Below are 18681 nucleotides of genomic sequence, written 5' to 3' on the forward strand. Positions count from 1 at the left end.
TGATGATTTGTAAACTTAAAGTTTAAAGATTAAGGAAAACTAACAAAAGTTAAAAAAAAAAAAAAGAAAAAAAAAAAAAGATATGAAATTACCACTAGCTGGCGGCAGAGAAGCACTTATTGACTCCCTAATATATGGAAAAGTATGTCTCATGAAAAACTTCTTCAAATTGTGACTGAATTACACAGAAAGCAAGTAAAGAACACTTCTTTTATAATCATTGAAGCTGTAAGTCAGTTCAGTATGGTATATTTAATAAAAGTAGAATATTTACATTTTTCCCTATAAAAATGTTTTTGCATGTTACTTTTAATAAGCTAATTGTATCTGCATCTCAATTCAAGCTCAGTGCTTTACTGTCAAATTTCCAATGAATGTAATATTATGTAATATTATTAACATGTAATATTATTAGTAACTGCACTTATTAATGCAAAATTATTAATACTAATATGATTAAATTACCTTTATGATTTACAAAAAAACACAAAAAAAAAACAGCACCACCAAATCAGGTGCTGGCGCCAACTTCTGTAGAACTTAGTGGCACCAGCGCCACTGCTAAATGTTAGTCTGAAGCCCTGCCTGCATCTGATAGGATTAATTCTTCAGGTCGATGTCCATAATATATCCATTATAAAAATTCTGTTTGAATGTCCGCTGAGGAAAGCGATCTTTGTCTTTGTCCTTTTAAAAGTTATGGGGCTTTCCCACAGTGCTAAAACAACTTGTTCTGACTCACTCATAAGCAGTCATCTAATGGCGTAATAATGTAATTTTCACTGATACTATTGATGGACACTTTCCATAAAATAATATTTATTGAACAACATTTAAATAACAACAATAGCCATTATAAAAGACATAAACACAAGCAAATAAATAAACACAAGAAAACAATTTACTCAAACGTACAAAAGTAGTACTCTAGTACAGGATTTAAGTTAAATATAGCCTAACTATAAAGTTATGAAACTTAATTTTCCCCTTAACCTAAATTGTTTTGCTCTGGAACAAGTAATAGATTAATAAGACCAAAGATTGACCGTTTGATATACCCCAAATGAATCTCATGTTTAACCACTATCTACATAAGTGTTAGCTGCAATTTCCCGAAGGACTGGCCGTGATGGACCTTTTCTCTACAGGTACGTGAGCTCTGAATGGCCGCTGACGGATGGCATGGAACTCGCATCTGTGAAAGAGTCAAAACAATAATTGTAAAATAGGCGCCACTGGTGCCCTGTGCTTTTCAGATGAGAGCAGGTTCACCCTGAGCACGTGACAGACGTGAAAGGGTCTGGAGAAGCCGTGGAGAACGTTATGCTGCCTGTAACATCGTTCAGCATGGCCAGTTTGGTGGTGGGTCAGTGATGGTCTGGGGAGGCATATCCATGGAGGGACGCACAGACCTCTACAGGCTAGACAATGGCACCCTGACTGCCGTTAGGTATCGGGATGAAATCCTTGGACCCATTGTCAGACCCTACGCTGGTGCAGTGAGTCCTGGGTTCCTCCTGGTGCACGACAATGCCCGGCCTCATGTGGCGAGAGTATGCAGGCAGTTCCTGGAGGATGAAGGAATTGATACCATTGAATGGCCCCCATGCTCACCTGACCTAAATCCAATAGAACACCTCTGGGACATTATGTTTTGGTCCATCCGATGCCACCAGGTTGCACCTCAGACTGTCCAGGAGCTCAGTGATGCCCTGGTCCAGATCTGGGGAGAAATACCAAAGGACACCATCCGTCATCTTATTAGGAGCATGCCACAATGCTGTCGGGCATGCATACAAGCACGTGGGGGCCATACAAACTACTGAGTACTATTTGAGTTGCTGCAATGAAATTTCAGCAAAATGGACTAGCCTGCTGCATAATTTTTTCACTTTGATTTTCGGGGTGTCTTTGAATTCAGTCCACTGTAGGTTGATCATTTTCATTTCCATCAAACGATGTGGCATCCTTTCGTTCCTAACACATTACCCAGTCCATATCAGTAAAAATATCCAGCATGATATTTTTCCCCATTGAGATCTGATGTGCACGCACAACAGGCTCTTCGGTAGTAGCGGGAAGTTCGGATCTTTGGATCTCGTTCAGCAAAATATAATTAAAATGTTACATGTTAAATTCTTCAACACATACTACTTAGCAAACGTTCATCACATTTAATAAAAAATAAACTATATGCTAATGCAGCCATGTAGGCCAAATCATGAGTAAGAAATGTTTAATTAACTACTTAGCAGTGTCTTTAGGCTGTTAGGCTGTCTGTTAGTTAACCTCACCTCCCGATCTGAGTCGTTCTTTCTTTTGTCACCTCACATTTATCACATCTGTTCCCCAGAAAGATTAGATACCTCTCGTGTCTTCGGGTTGGAGTCGTTAGTTCCATCAGTGTCTGAACTGGGCTGTGACAGCCCCATATGCAATGTAGTACCAGAAACAGAAATGATTAGTTCGCCTCTCAAGTCTTTGGGATGGGTTTGAGTCGTTCGTTTATCCCGCCACATCCCCATAGGCTGAATGCAGAAACAGAAATGATTAGTTCATCTTTCGAATCCTCGGGTCTGAGTCCTTCTTTCATTTGTCACGTGACCGCTTCCTGGCTCAGTGTCTTGCAACAAATACAACATTACATTCATATTACTATTGACTGTATGTTGTATTATATTTAGGAATTATCATAATTATCAAAAGATATGTGCAATAAACATTTATGTTATGCCACTATGTCCCTTCTGACCATTCTTTTGATACAAATATTAGACCAATATGTCTTCATAAGAAAATCAATTATTATACTAGCTAAAAAGCTAAAAAAAAAAAAAAAAAAAAAACTAACTACGCACTTGTTTGTAAGGAAGGTTGTGAATTAACTAGTTTCTGTATCCAATATGGCTGTCACGTGAAAAAGAACAAAGGACTCAGACCAGAAGACTCGAGAGATGAACTAATCATTTGTTTCTGTATTCAGCCTATGGGGCTGGGATTTGATGAACGAACGACTCGAACTCGCAAGACTCGAGAGGTGATCTAATCATTTATTTTTCCCATACATAGCTTTGCCTATAGGGCTGGGACTTGATGAACGAACAACTCGAACCTGAAAGACTTGAGAGGTGAACTAATTATTCTGTTTCCTGTACAGAACCTATGGGATGTTGTGCATGCGCAGTCAACACAAAATGAGCGAATCACTCTCTGAGATAACTTACAATAAAGTCTTGTATCACAATAAACATTTTCTTTCTTTGTCTTACTTATAAAAATTAACATTTACGCAAAAATTTAATTATGAAAATAAAATTACATCAACAGTACATTCATTTACATTAATATTATAGACATTATGTAGATCATATAGTGTTTTTTCTATTCTTATAAGGGTTACCAGTCGGACTCCCTAACCCTTAGGCTATGACTGCCCCCTATATATGTGCAATTTATTGACAGAGGACAGACAATTAGCACAAACACCTTCAGGTTCACTCTCTTTCAGCTGAAGGATGTATAAAATAACACAAAGTACTGTCCTCAGCAACTGCAATTCATTTACATAGGCCAGAGATTTGGCAATAAAAATAAGTTACACATTTACTACACTAAATGACATTTCTACAGACTCAATCCATCAAAAATTATATTTTCGAAAATTTATTAACACGGAAATACCCATGCTCTAATTTGTCACGTGGGTGGCAACATTTAAACCGCTAACAGGAAAACAAATACATACTTGTTTTGGTTTCACAGCGCTTTTATAATTAATATTAACTCAAAGGTTTACTTAGTAAAGCGTATTTTTGCTGTTTAATGAGGAGCACTACTGAGACATACCTGACTCTCTAATCACAGGCCGTTCTGAGAGAGCAGGCACGAACAGTTCATTGCCGATGACGTCACTCACAACGTTCAAAATATTAATTATGAACAAAAATACAAATTTTTCTTCTGCTTTGCAGAACAAAATTAAGATGATATAAATAAAGTAAAAGATAAGCAATTAATCATTTAACATGTATGATTAATTGTTTCAGAATATATTTGACCAATTCAATAATAAAACATAAAAGTTTGTTGGAACAGTTAGCAAAAAAAAAAAAAAAAAAACTCCCAACACTACACTCTCCCCTCTTAAATTTCAGCAAACTTTAAAGCTGTAGTTGACATTTTCCTTTAAAGAGGGATACCCAGACTTTAGTCATTCAAATGAATAGCAAAACATTTTGCTTGTGAGAGTGTTCTCTACACAATTCTGATTACTTTTCAAACTGAAAATATGTACTTGTATAGGTTAATCTAACTCCCCACAAAACTGGAAAGAACTCTGAACAATTCTGCTAATCTCTTTGATTTGGCTCAGATATAATCATGCTCATGCATTCGAGTAGACTTTTAACAGGTTTTACTACCCTGCCTGACCTGGTTCTCACAGTTCCCTCATTTGGCTTTGGGATCGTTTCCAATCCAGTCACTTTTCTAGGGGAAACTTCCAATGTGACTCTAGATTTACTACTTGAAACCTTGAGCAATCACCTGATGTTATCAGAGTTAGCTTCTCTTGGCATGGTTAACTGGTTCTGCTTGAACACTGTGATGGTTTACAGACCCTCCAGACATGTCTTCATCATTAATGCCTTCACTGGCCAAATCTGTCACAGATGCACTGCTCAAATCATCTGCACTACGCTCACTTTCGTTGATGTTATCCGTATCACAATCACTAGACAATTTATTGGGGTTGCTCCTACCATTGATGATTGAAGGGCCACCAACTCTTGTGTGAACTGTTGAGGCTGAAGTGTCAAACTTGCCCAGTTCCCTGCCCTTGAACAGAATGTGCTCCAACAGGCTCAGATGGTTTTAGGCCCTGGCCTTGTAAGATCCAAGCACCCATCCTGCTGCTCCTTGATTATCTTTCAGAACTAAACAGAGATCTATGTACTTGGTCTTTTGTCTCACTTATTTCTTCTTCAGAGACTGTGAAGAACATTGTGGACTCAACTTCTGTCCTTCCAAGGGGAGAAAGTTTACAGGGAGGAGGAAATTATGGTGAACCACCTTACTTTTCTATGTGGTTGGGTCTTCAGCCCTGTAGATGTGTAATGTTGGGTCTTTCCACGTCACCACATGAACCACAGAGTCCCACACATCTGCTAGCTTTTTTTCCCCTTTTCTTTCTTATTGACCAGTGGGACATAATCTCCAACTTCCAAGGCAACACAAGGCTCTGGATTTCTTGTTGTACTCCTTTGCTTGCCTTCTCTGGGCTCCTGGTTTTTGCTTGAGGAATCCTCATTGCTTCCCTTAGATCCTTCTGAAGAGTCTCCACATATTCATCGTAAGTCTGCACATCATCGTTCCTCAGGGCACTCCCAAACATGATATCTACAGGCAGCCTAGGAACCCTGCCGAACATCAAATCCCATCGTCTCATGAGTGGTACAGTTGTTGGAAAACGTAAGCATCTGTATCATCTGAGGCCATCTCTCTTTCGATCAAGGAGGTAAGGAGCGAATCAAATTTCCAAGTGTGCAGTTGAATCTTTCAGTTTGCCCTTTGCTCATTGGGTAGTAGGGAGTAGTAAGGGACTTGCAGACACCAGACACCAACAGCAGCGATCAACTTACTTTCAAAATTGGCTCCTTTGTCTGAGTGTATCCACTGCAGAAAACCATATATACAGAAAACTGATTCCACAGCTTCTGAGCCACAACTTTAGCTGTCTGGTTTGGGCAAGGAAATGCATGGGCTAACTTTGTTAAGTGGTCTGTTATCATAAGAACGTCATTCCTGAGTCTTCCCGATTACACAGCACTTACAGTGAGAGACATATCTTTTGACGTCTGTGTCCATACCAGACCAAAAGAATCTCTGACGCACCAGGTGGAGCATTCTACTTTGTCCTTGATGGAAAACATCATGAGTCCCTCTCAGGGCAGCAGCTCTCAGAGAATGAGGAGGTACAAGCTGGTATCTGATTTTTTCCCACCCTATCCTACGATCTGCATTAGAGAACACTGTCCTCGACCTCCCACTTTTCCCAGTGTTTCAGCAGTCTCAATACCAGGGTGGATTTGTTATCCCTCTCTCTTCATGATGGTCTCCTTCTTCTGCCAACAAAGGATGTCACATGAGCGATGATGGGGTCAGCTCTCTGTTTCCCCTATATTTCCTAAATTAAAAAGACTTGGAGTGTATCCACTCTTCCCCGAATCAAACTGTTGGCACAGTGGGTCAGCTGAGCACCGCATACAGGCCTGTTGGATTCCCAATCTTGACAGGCCTCAAAAATAGCTTTCACACCTTCACTTCTTATCTGGCTCATACATAACTTGGACACTCTGAACACTACCCTTTAGAATTTTGATGGAGTACATTCACTGACAGTCGGCTTCTTGAACCGATTCTGGGGTTACATGAAGAGCCTTTTTTTCCAAGGCTTCACATACTTCACATAGTTCTGGCAAAGGGGCATCGACTGAACAGATCAGCTGGAATGTTCTGGGTTCCGGGTATGTATTTCAAAACAAAATCAAAGGGGGCCAGCTTGGATACCCACCTTTGTTCACAGACATCTAACTTAGGCTTAGACATGATTTATGTCAAAGGATTGTTATCCGTTAGCACTGTGAACATAGTCCCTTTTAACCAGTGACTGAACTTTTCGCAAACTGCCCACTTTAGAGCATAAAACTCTAATCTATGTGCTGAGTAATGGGACTGAGCCCTCGACAGGGTCTTTTTTGTAAAGGCTACTGGTCTTGGCTTTTTCTTTTCCCTCCAGACCCTATATGAAATGAGAATAATAGTTTGCCATTACAAGGAAAGATTTGAACTTCCTTGGTGATATAGTCTTTCCATCTTCCTCCATCAAATCCTCCAACCTGAATTCACTGATTGCGGATACCTTTGTTGGGTCAGTTGCAATAACATTCTCTGATACAATCTAACCCAGAAACTTCACAGTCTTCCTCATGAAGTAGCATTTCTTTTGGGACAATTTGAGGTTGTGCTCTCTAAAATCTCGAGGCGGTCAAGTGCCTCCTTCTCAGTCTTCCTAAACACCAGTAAGTCATCTAAGTAGCAAAGGAGAGACAGGTAATTCTGGTCACCAAATATCGCAGTCATCATAGGAGAGAACGTCGCAGGACTGTTGCATAATCCCTAAGCCATCTGGTTGTATTCATAAAGACCCACTGGCATTGTGCATGCTGTATACTTGCAGCCCTCCTCATGGATTGGGATATTATAAAACCCAGATATTAAATACATGGTGCTGAAATAACAGTTATTTCCCAAGGATGCAAGGGCATTGGCTTGGTGAGGCAGTGGATATGCATCTTTCTCTGTCATTTGGTTAACCTACCTAAAGTCTGTGCATATCTGCAATTCCCCTGAGGGCTTCCAGACCAGGACTAAAGGTGAGGCCCACTCACTGTTTGACTTACGGATGATACCACATGTCTCCATTTCATCCAGGGTCTGTCTCAACTTGTGGTAGTGAGCCGGCGGAACCCTTCTATAAGGCAGTCGGAATGGTTTTTCGTCTTTCAGGCATATCCTGTGGACAATATTCTTGACTTCTCCACAATCTAACCTTTCACGGGAGAAGATGCCCTCATACTACAAAATGAGGTCTGCCAATTGCCTTTTCCAGAAGTCATTCACTTCACAAGAGTCAATATCAATCTGGGTCAGTCCCAGCTCTCACAACTCAGCTGCATAGTCTGTTTGCAACATCTTGTCTTCTTTGTTAGGTTCGTGAACATGAACAACATTCTGAAGGACCTTTCTTGATTCACAATTCATGTGCTGTGTAAGCTTTAACTCTTTAAAAGCAAGACATGGGTGCACCTGAGCAATCTTCGCATTCTGATGTAACACTACAGATCGATCCAACAAATTATTACCTTTACAGGAATCCACTTATCAGCCCACAATGGACACACACTACGAGCAATCATAATGTTCCGTGGTGTAGATTTGGAAGTTGAAGATTCTACCACCACAGTACTCCTGACAGACAAAGGAACTTCTTCTTTCAACCTTCCCCAGACTAGATGTTCGTGTTGTGGCTCCAGTGACACACACTGTCTTCATAACACAGTGCCAACTCTTTTTGACATCCTGTCTCTGTGTCAGCGGTCAACATTTTCCTTAACGGGCTGTGAAATTTTCTCCCAGTACCACTTTGTATTCTTGACCTGCTGAGTCACATGTCTTAAAACATTAGAGATTACTATCATGTCATCTTCTTGACCTGGAACATCTAAAAAAGTTCACAGTCATCTTGCATCCAAGCAAATCTATATTCAGCTCATATGCATCATCATTCACTTTTGTAGATCGGCTCTTGAAGGAAGTGTGAACAACTATTCCCAAAGGTACTTGCTTCACTCTCATTGTTTGTCTTTTGAGTCAACAATTTTGGTCTGAACATAAACAAAAGTCTCTGGGGATTTTGGTTGATTGGTACCCACACTGTTCCCCTCACAGTGCAGGCTTTCTAGTTTAAAGGCCGGGATCAGAAGACACTTTGGTTGTTTCTTGTTTCATTGGTTTTCTTTTGGGGCATTCAAAACCTCTGTGTCCAGTCTTGTAGCAGCTGAAACACAGTTTTCTTTAAAGCAGTATGTTTTTGTTGTGTAATCAAGGGACTTACAAACTGTACAGGTACCAGAATATACACTCAACTTTCCAGATGAGGCTTTGACTTGCTCTACTTTTGGCACTTGCTCCTTCTGTGACATTTGGATCTGCATTAGGAGGGACACTGCTCTAACAAAAAGAGCTGGATCAAGACCGCTGGACTGACTACTGCCAGAAGTTTGCTGCCGTGTCATACACCAGGCACCAGAGGGCTTTTCTTTAACTTGTGATTCTCTTTCCACACTCGCTGACTGCTTATCTCTATTATGGCTGTCTATCAGCGCTTCAAATGCCCTAGCAGTCCAACTCTCCAGTGGTTTGCTCCGCAGGGCCGCATACAAGGTAGGTTCCGGAGAGTGCCTAACATACATCATGGTTACTTCATGACTAGGGTCTTCTACTTTTTCCCTGTCTCTGTAGGCACTCGTCAGCAAGGTCAACAGCCTTATTAATGGCGGCAACATTAAATGAACATGTGCATTCATAAAACTCTGAATATACATCAAACCGCTAACAGGAAAACAAATACATACTTGTTTTGGTTTCACAACGCTTTTATGGTTTATATTAACTCAAAGGTTTACTTAGTAAAGCATATTTTACTAAGCACTACTGAGACATACCTGACTCTCTCCAGGCACAGGCCGTTCTGAGGGAGCAGCTGCGTCACTCACAAGATAACTCAAAATATTAATTATAAACAAAAATGCACATTTTTCTTTCTGAGTGTTAACATGGAGATGATCTCATCGTAAGCAATTAACTGACGAATCATATTAAACTTTTCATTTTGACAAGCGAATGGCATGCACCTATAGGAAGAGGGAAAGCTAGGAAACTGCTTGTAATTGACCATTGCATTTAATAATTTTTTTAAATATACAAAGTTATATAAACTAGGTTGCTGCTGGTAGAGGTGTTAGTGAGGCCAGCAGGGGGTACTTACCCTCCAGTCTGTGTGTATCCTAATGCCCTAGTATAGTGACGGGGACACTATACTGTAACAAGCACCATCCTTCGGATGAGACATTAAAACCAAGGTCCTGACTCTCTGTGGTCATTAAAAATACCATCGCACTTCTCGTAAAGAGCCTAGGGGTGTAACCTTGGTGTCTTGGTCAAATTCTCTCCATTGGCCCTTATCAATCAAGGCCTTCTAATAATCCCCATCTTTTGAATCTATCATTCTCTTTCCTCTCCACCTATAGCTGGTGTGTGGTGGGCGCATCACACTATTGTACTGTGGCTGCCGTCGCATCATCCAGGTGGATGCCGCACACTGGTGTTGGGTGTGGAGAGACCACTGATGATTGTAAAGCACTTTTGGTGTACAGTAGTACATAAGAAAAGCACTATATAAATTCTTCATTCATTCATTTATTCATTCATAATATAAGCCTATTTTTCAGTATATAGTCCTATGTACCTTTCTAGTCTTGTGAATTTATGCTTATTTTAGATACCTGTGCTTATTTTTTATTATTTCTCACACACAGGCACGAGTGATGGCCACCATAGGTGTTACTCGTGGTTTAGGAGACCATGACCTCAAAGTCCATGACTCCAACATCTATATTAAACCCTTTCTGTCCTGCTTTCCAGAGGTGAGCTACTTTTTTGTTAAATTCAAATGAAACAATGATTAGAAATGTTATCTTTAAGGCATGCGGGATCATCAAGCAAGATATCTGCACATTGTGTCACAGCTGGTTGCAAGTAGTATAAAGGTTTATTAACAAATAACTATAAACAAAACACTCTTGACTAAGAAAAATGAACAAAACAACCAGGTATAGTGCAACAATAACAGACAACTGAACTGAACAAAACACAGGGCTTAAATACACAGAGAAACTAATTAACAAAATGAACATCAGGTGCAAACGATAATCATACAAATGGAAAAACTATGGAAACAAACTGAAAGCAAGGAAACAGAGCTAAACCCACTGGCTCTCCTTGTATAATAATGAATAATTGTACACAAATAAAAGAAGACATTCTATAGTTTCAATTGATATATTACTTATGTCTCTATGACAAAAAATGACAAAGTATTTTAAGTCTGTTTTGCTGCAATGTGAAAAAAATCCTGCAAAACACGCCGGCGTGTTACCCATCTCCAGAGTGTTAAAATGGCTGAGTTGTTGAAGAGGAACTATTAAAGATTCTTGTAATACTGATGTGTTGCACAGGTATCAACATATCATATACACAAGCATTTAAATCTTCTCGATACGAACCCATAGACAGTAAACATGGCATAATTGAAGTTACCTTAAATGTATCATAAAACATGTGAATACAATACTGAGTACAATTCAGTAAACAGTAATAATGGATACCATTTCCTGGGGATATGCATGTTCATTTATAAAACAGTTTGTCTATAAATTAATGCAGGAAAGTCTGTTTGGACTCTGTGGGAAAAATGCAGGAAAGATGCAGGTTTTCTGTGTCTTTTTGTCTCTGCTTTTCAAACACACACACACTTCAGGGAAATAAAACTAAGGCTGGTCTTCTCAGGGGATGGGGACAGACCCCAGAGTAAGTTTTAAACAATTATTTGTTAAATATAACAAATAATTGTGTCTGATTTGTCTCATTTGTTACATAATTTAATAAAATAAACTGTCAAATTGTGTAAATATTGCTATTATTTCACTACCGCATGAACTCATATTTATTTTAATAAATATCAACAATCTAAAAGTTGTGCATCATGCCTGACACCAGGGGCGCACTTAGTGATTTTGGGGGCCCTAAGCGATTCCAGGTATGGGACCCCAACAGTCAAACTTTGAACAACACTCAAAGTTTAAACACAACACACTACAAGTACGCCGCTAACTTTACAGTTGGTTTTATGACTAAGTCATTCTCCTCAAATGCTATTGAGCTTTAAATTATGGTATATTTTGTGTAGGAGCATACAGTGAGGGAAATACATAGCGATATTTACATATGACTTGACAGTTTATTTGATTAAATATCAACTATCTAAAATGTCTATCATACCTGACACCTACATGAACACTTTACAGTTGGTTTTATGACTGTAAGTCATTCTCTTCAAATGCTATTGAAGTTAGAATCGTGCATCGTATGTAACTTTAGAGACAGTCCCTAAACTTGCGAATATCGAACATCCAACGTCAAGCCAACTTTAAGCCAGTATTTCACTGGGGAACGCTTAGTGTCAAACTTTGTGCTTTATGTTCATATTCTGAGTGCATCTGCTTGCCTGTAGCCTATATAGTATAGCCTAGGTGTGAGTTTGGTCTTTTATATCACTGTATTAGTCCATTAAGCTACATTGTGTTTTATATGTTCCGACGGCAGGGGAATCCTGGAGTATGACTTATGAGGGAAACCCTAGTATTGCAGAACAGCGCTGCAAATATAAAGATAAGTCAAGTCAAGTCACCTTTATTTATATAGCGCTTTTTACAATGCAGATTTTGTCGAAGCAGCTTTACATTGGTAAACCTCGGAACACACCAGGCCGTCAGGCAGTTTTTGTTTGTCAGCCGACTAAGTTTTCTCAGTGTGTTCCGCACTGTCGGCTGAAGTTGGTCCTCGTCTGCTTTTTTCAGCCGATTCGACATGTTGAATCGGCGTCGGAGCCTGTCGGTCAGTCGGTTGTTCAGCTATTGCCACCTGCTGGTACGGAAAGGCATTTCTTCTTACGCAGAACGGACGTGCTACTACTTGGCCGCAGTCTGCTTTCGTCGCCACTAGTTCGTCGGCGTCAGCTTGGTGTGTTCCGGGCTTTACAGGTAAATAAAACAGTGAATAGTGCATGATTATGATTCAGGCAGCATTACAGGTCATAAGTCCGATTGGGATTGCAACAGTCGAAATATTTAATCCAGTTCCAACTAGTTGAAGACCGTATTCATAACTGGCTGTCGTGTCAGTGAGGCCTTCAAAGGGGATGATCTAGTTGACACAATCTCTACTGATACTTCAGGACTGCGTTGTTGTCGTGTCTAGGCGCAGGTCCTCAATCTCACCTGGATATGGCCTGGATACAGCTGACTATGGGATAAACAGAGAGACTAGAATTAGCGTAGATGCCAATCTTCTTCTGATGTAACGAGTACATCTGGTGTGATAGGAAGTGTTCCGGGTTATTTCTAATTTATGCAGCCTAACAATCTTTAAATGGATTTGAAAACATAAATTGATAATGTGTTATGTGTATGCCAGGTTAAAGAGATGCGTTTTTAGATTTAAACTGACAGAGTGTGTCTGCTTCCCGAACAATGCTAGGAAGGTTGTTCCAGAGATTAGGTGTCAAATAGGAGAAAGATCTACCTCCTGCAGTTGATTTTGATATTCTAGGTATTCTCAATTGGCCTGAATTCTGATATCGCAGTAGATGTGAAGGACTATAATGCGTTTGTATAATAGTTTGTTTATCAAGAGCAGGGAGCAGGGCAACCACCCAGCGTTACAGTAATCTAGCCTTGAGGTCATGAACGCATGAACTAACTGTTCCGCATTTGTCATTGAGAGAATATGTCATAGTTTAGATATATTTTTAAGATGGAAGAATGCGGTTTTACAAATGCTAGAAATGTGGCTTTCAAATGAGAGATTGGTATCAAAGAGCACACCCAGGTTCCTAACTGATGACGAAGACTTAACAGAACAGCCATCAAGTGTTAGACAGTATTCTAGGTTATTATGTGCAGAAGTTTTTGGTCCAATAATTAGAATCTCTTTTTTTTTTTCAAATTTGATAGTAGGAAATTACTGGTCATCCAATTTTTTATATCAGCTATGCATTCCGTAAATTTAGTGAATTGGTAAGTTTCGTCAGGGCGCAAAGAAATATAGAGCTGAGTATTGTCAGCGTAACAGTGAATGCTAACGCCATGCTTCCTAATGATGAATCTCCCAAGTGTAGCATGTACACAGTGAAAAGCAACGGCCCTAGTACTGAGCCTTGCGGTACTCCATACTGAACTTGTGATCGATATGACATCTCTTCGTTTACTACTACAAACTGACAACGGTCAGATAAGTATGATTTGAACCATGCCAATGCAATTCCACTAATGCTAACATAATTTCCGAGTCTATTTAAAAGAATCTTGTGATCGACAGTGTCGAATGCAGCACTAAGATCCAGTAACACTGATAGAGAGATACAACCATGATCTGATGATAAGAGCAAATCATTTGTAACTCTAATTAGAGCAGTCTCAGTACGGTCTAAATCCTGACTGGAAATCCTCACAGATACCATTTCTTTCTAAAAAAGGAACATAGTTGTGATGATACTGCCTTTTCTAGTATTTTTGATAGAAAAGGTAGATTCCAGATCAGCCTGTAATTGACTAATTCTCTAGGATCAAGTTGTGTTTTTTTAATAAGAGGTTTAATATTAGCCAGCTTAAAAGTTTTCGGTAGGTTATCCTGATGAATTAACGATATTAAGAAGAGGATCTATGACCTCTGGAAGCATCTCTTTCAATAGCTTAGCTGGTATAGGGTCTAACATACATGTTGTTGATTTTAATGATTTAACAAGTTTAGACAATTCTTCCTCTCCTATAGCAGTGAATGAATGGAATTTTTCCTCAGGGACACTACAATGTGCACTGTCTGACGAGATACTGTAGTAGATGGTTGCATGGTTATAAGATAATATAGATAGAGATATTATCAATCTTACAAGTAAACAAGTTCGTAAAGTCATTACTGCTGTGCTGTTTGGAAACATCAGAAGTTGAAGGTTTATTTCTCATTAATTTAGCCACTGAATCAAATAAATACCTAGGGTTGTGTTTGTTTTCTTCTAAGAGATTTGAAAAATAAGTAGATCTAGCAGTTTTTAAGGCCTTCTGCGAAAAACCTCTAGTTTTGTTTTCTTCCAGCTGAGCTCCATTTTTCTGGCTGCTCTCTTAAGGGCCCGGGTGTGCTCGTTGTACCACGGCGTTGGACTCATTTCCTTAACTCCCTCGGGTCGGCGGTCACGCCGGCGATACCACCTCGGTTTTTTTCTTACCAGTGTGAAAGAGACTCAAAATACTCCGTCAATGTTGCACATATAATTAAGAGTTATACACCATTTTAATCTGTGGAATATCTTCTTTTATTTGTGTACACTCAGAGTAAAAACAAAATGATGTGCTTTTTGCAAAATAAAGAAAACTAACATGATGCGTGATCTCTCGTCTCCCTCTGAACGAAGTTTAATCTGATAGTTCTCAGAAAATGAACTGTAACTTAGTGAATACTAATGACACAAAAATGAGACTTATGCCTAAAAAAATGTTGAAATGTCAGGTTTTAAATCGTGTAAGTCAAATCGAAAACAAATATTCTGTGTTTATGTAATCTGTATGAAAAGAGACACATGTCAGACGCCCGTGATTCAGCTCATTATCCGCTAATGCGGCCACGCCCATGGAGCAAGCGCTATTCAGACGCAAATTCTGAGGCAATACATGTATACATCATCTCAATCGTGCATTTATTGTCTTGAAAAGTGTTTATCTGGATGTTAAAGCTATGGTTAGCGATCTCTGGAAGACATGCCATTAGTTCCTGAATGTCCTGTTCTTCTTTAGAGTAATTTGTGGACTAAAGGTGTACAGAGCGCCCTCCGGCTGCAAGTATGAATTGAAAACACAGTATCCAGCGCTCACAGTGATGACAATAAATATTGAATAAATATTACTCCTCTGTATAGAAAATTGACAAACATATGAGAATCCATCAATACTTCTCCAAATGTGCATGCTTTTAAGCTAAAAGACTATATGAAATGCCATAGAGGTAACATGAATGTTCAGACGCTTTGCATCACAGAAATACATTATATTTTAAAGTATATAATAGAATACCATTATTTTAAATTGTAATAATATTTCAGAGTATTGCTGTTTTTCTGTATGTTTGATATACACCATGATGAGCTTGAGACATGATCACAGAGGGTTTTTTCACAGCCTACCTGACTGAAAGGCCTCATTAATATGCAGCTCATTAGAGGTTCTTTATGCGATTCTTTTGTCTTCTCAGGTGTAAATCATCCATTATTCATGATGATTCACGCCTCCACGCATACTGTGTTTCTTGACAAAAAGTGTCTTACAAAAACTAAATCAATATATTGTTATAAATGAACGAGTATGCAGGATAATTTTTACATCATTTTGAAGCAAAAACTCTAGTCTACAACCTCCAATACCCAGAAGTCTTGTGAACACAGGTTTAATATATATTTTTTGGCTTTATTTCAGTGACTTAAGTTTTTTGTTTTTTCAATAACCACGCATAAACGTTATTCCTTCAAAAACACAAACATGTACATACATGTTCCTCACATATTATGGTAGCCTAGTTTGTGCTGAATACAGTGTAATGACACTTTTTCCATTAATATGTTTATGAACAACTGAAAAAAGCACAAATGTCAGGGCATGTCAAAACTTCTCCAGGGCCCCGAAAATCCTCAGACCCCAGAGGGTTAATCTTCTTTAAGCGCAAAGGAGCAACTGAGTCTAATGTGCTGGAAAAGAGAGAGTCAATAGTTTCTGTTGCAACATCAAGTTCTTCTAAGCTATCTGGTATGCTAATAAGGAGATGAAACTGATCAGGAAGATTATTTATAAAGCAATCTTTAGTGGTAGAAGTGATAGTTCTACCATATTTGTGGCAGAGAGGCGGTTTTGCAGCCTTGGCTAAATGTAGTATACACAAGACTAGATAATGATCTGAGTTGTCATCGCTCTGCTGCAGAATTTCAACGGCATCAATATCGATTCCATGTGACAATATTAGATCTAAAGTATGATTACGACAATGAGTAGGTCCTGACACATGTTTTTTCCAATAGAGTTTAGAATGTCTGTAAATGCCAATCCCAATGTGTCTTTTTCATTATCTACATGGATATTAAAATCACCAACAATTAGGACTTTATCCGCAGCCAGTACTAACTCCGATAGAAAATCAGCAAATTCTTTGATAAGGTCTGTATGGTGCCCTGGTGGCCTGTATACTGTAGCCAGCACAAATGTCAAACGGGATTTGTCGCTTACATTATATAATGTTACATAAAGCACCATCACTTCAAAGGAATTATGTTTGAAAGACTTTTGAGTAATACTGAAGATATTACTATAAATTACAGCAACACCTCCCCCTTTGCCTTTCGGATGTGGCTCGTGCCGATAATAGTAACTTTGAGAGCTAGACTCATTTGAGGTAATGTAATCATCTGGTTTTAGCCAGGTTTCTGTCAAACGCAGCACATCTAGATTATTGTCTGTGATAATATCATTTACAATAAGTGCTTTTGAAGAAAGGGATCTAATATTCAGCAACCCAAGCTTTATCTTTTGTTCATCAGTATTATATCTGTTTTTTATTTGTTGAACATCAATTAAATTTTTACTCTTGAATGAGTTTGGGAGTTTTTTGTATTTACTAATTCGGGGTACAGACACAGTCTCTATGTGATGATATCTAGGTGATAGGGTTTCTATGTGTTGGGATTTATGACTTCTGTGATGTGAGACAGTTAGCAGACGGTTGGTTTAGCCAGTCTGTCTGCTTCCTGACCTGGGCCCCAGTTTGTCATGTTTCAGCTCTAAGACTATATGCCATATTACTAGAGAGAAGAGCGGCACCATCCCAGGAGGGATGAATACCATCTCTTTTCAACAGGTCAGGTCTGCCCCAAAAACTTTTCCAATTGTCTATGAACCCTATATTATTATGCGGACACCACTTAGACAGCCAGCCACTGAGTGATGATAGTCTGCTAAGTATCTCATCACAGGAAGGGATCCAGAACAAATTACAGTGTCTGACTTCATACTTGCGAGTTCACACACCTCTTTAATGTTGATTTTAGTGATCTCCGACTGCCGAAGTCGAACATCATTAGTGCCGACGTGAATAATAATCTTTGAGTATTTACGATTAGCATTAGCCAGCACTTTTAAACTTGCTTTGATGTCAGGCACTCTGGCTTCCAGCAAACAAGTAACTATGGTGGCTGGTGTCTCTATTTTCATGTTCCGTGTAATAGAATCGCCACTAACTAGGGCACTTTCAACAGGATTCTCAGTGTGTGCGTCACTGAGTGGGGAGAACCTGTTTGATGTTCTTATCGGAACGGAAGAGCGGTGTTTTTCCCCACGACTAGGCCGTCTCACGGTCACCCAGTTGCCCTGCTGCACAGGCTCTACAGCGGAAACCGAACAATGTACAGAGTTAACTAAGCTAGTCGCATCCAAAACAGTGTCTAAAGCCCTTACATTCTTACTATCCTAGATTAAAGTTTGGATGCGTGTCTCTATGTGTTTTAGTCCCTCAGTTGTCCCCAGATGGATCTCAAAATCATTCAGTCACTGCTGGAAGAACAGAGCTCAGTTTAACTGCTCAGAACAAACAACGGACTCATAAACAACCATCACAAAACAAAAAAACAGTCGTAGATCATCCAGGTAACCACACACAGTATTAAGAATCAAGGGTTCCCAAACTTTTGAACAGGGTTATTTTCATAAATTCAGCTATTTATTTTTTTTTGTCTTGTGGACTATATGTAAATATCTTTTATTTAAAATATCTTACTCAGGACAGTACTAATTAAAAAATAACATGCATTTTGTATGATCTCTCTTATTTTGTTAAAATTATTCACATTTTCACAGATTCTGCAAAGGGTTCCCAAACTTTCGCATACCACTGTACTTTATACTTTTCTGTAAATCCTTGTTTGTGAATATATGACTTACTCTACCAGTTGCTCTGGTCTTCATCAACACGTGCTTGCACCACCTGCTGGTGAGGCTGACTAACAGCAGATGGAGATATGCATCGCTCTATTGCTATTCCTGTAGTTGCCGGATGTGCAATGTTGAATATTCTGTCAAAATTGAACCACTGAATTTGCGGAAGCAAATTTGTGGAGGCGAATTTGTAAAGTGAAATAAAACAGCCAGAAAATTGCCTGTCGAATATTATAGGCTGTATTTTTAAACAGACCGA

The 18681-nt window shown here is 39.2% G+C and overlaps 1 protein-coding gene across 2 annotated transcripts in view; it reads left to right on the forward strand.

Annotated features, from left to right (window-relative positions):
* LOC127510561 (protein phosphatase 1H-like) overlaps nt 1-18681 on the forward strand; it is a 132225-nt gene that overhangs the window by 102921 nt on the left and 10623 nt on the right. For both annotated transcript variants that reach the window (XM_051890145.1, XM_051890149.1), the window contains one exon: nt 10158-10265. In XM_051890145.1, the coding sequence (XP_051746105.1) occupies nt 10158-10265 (108 nt within the window). The remainder of the gene's footprint in view (nt 1-10157; nt 10266-18681) is intronic.

Source organism: Ctenopharyngodon idella, chromosome 4 (genome assembly GCF_019924925.1).
Source record: "Ctenopharyngodon idella isolate HZGC_01 chromosome 4, HZGC01, whole genome shotgun sequence".
NCBI classification, from domain to species: Eukaryota; Metazoa; Chordata; class Actinopteri; order Cypriniformes; family Xenocyprididae; genus Ctenopharyngodon; species Ctenopharyngodon idella.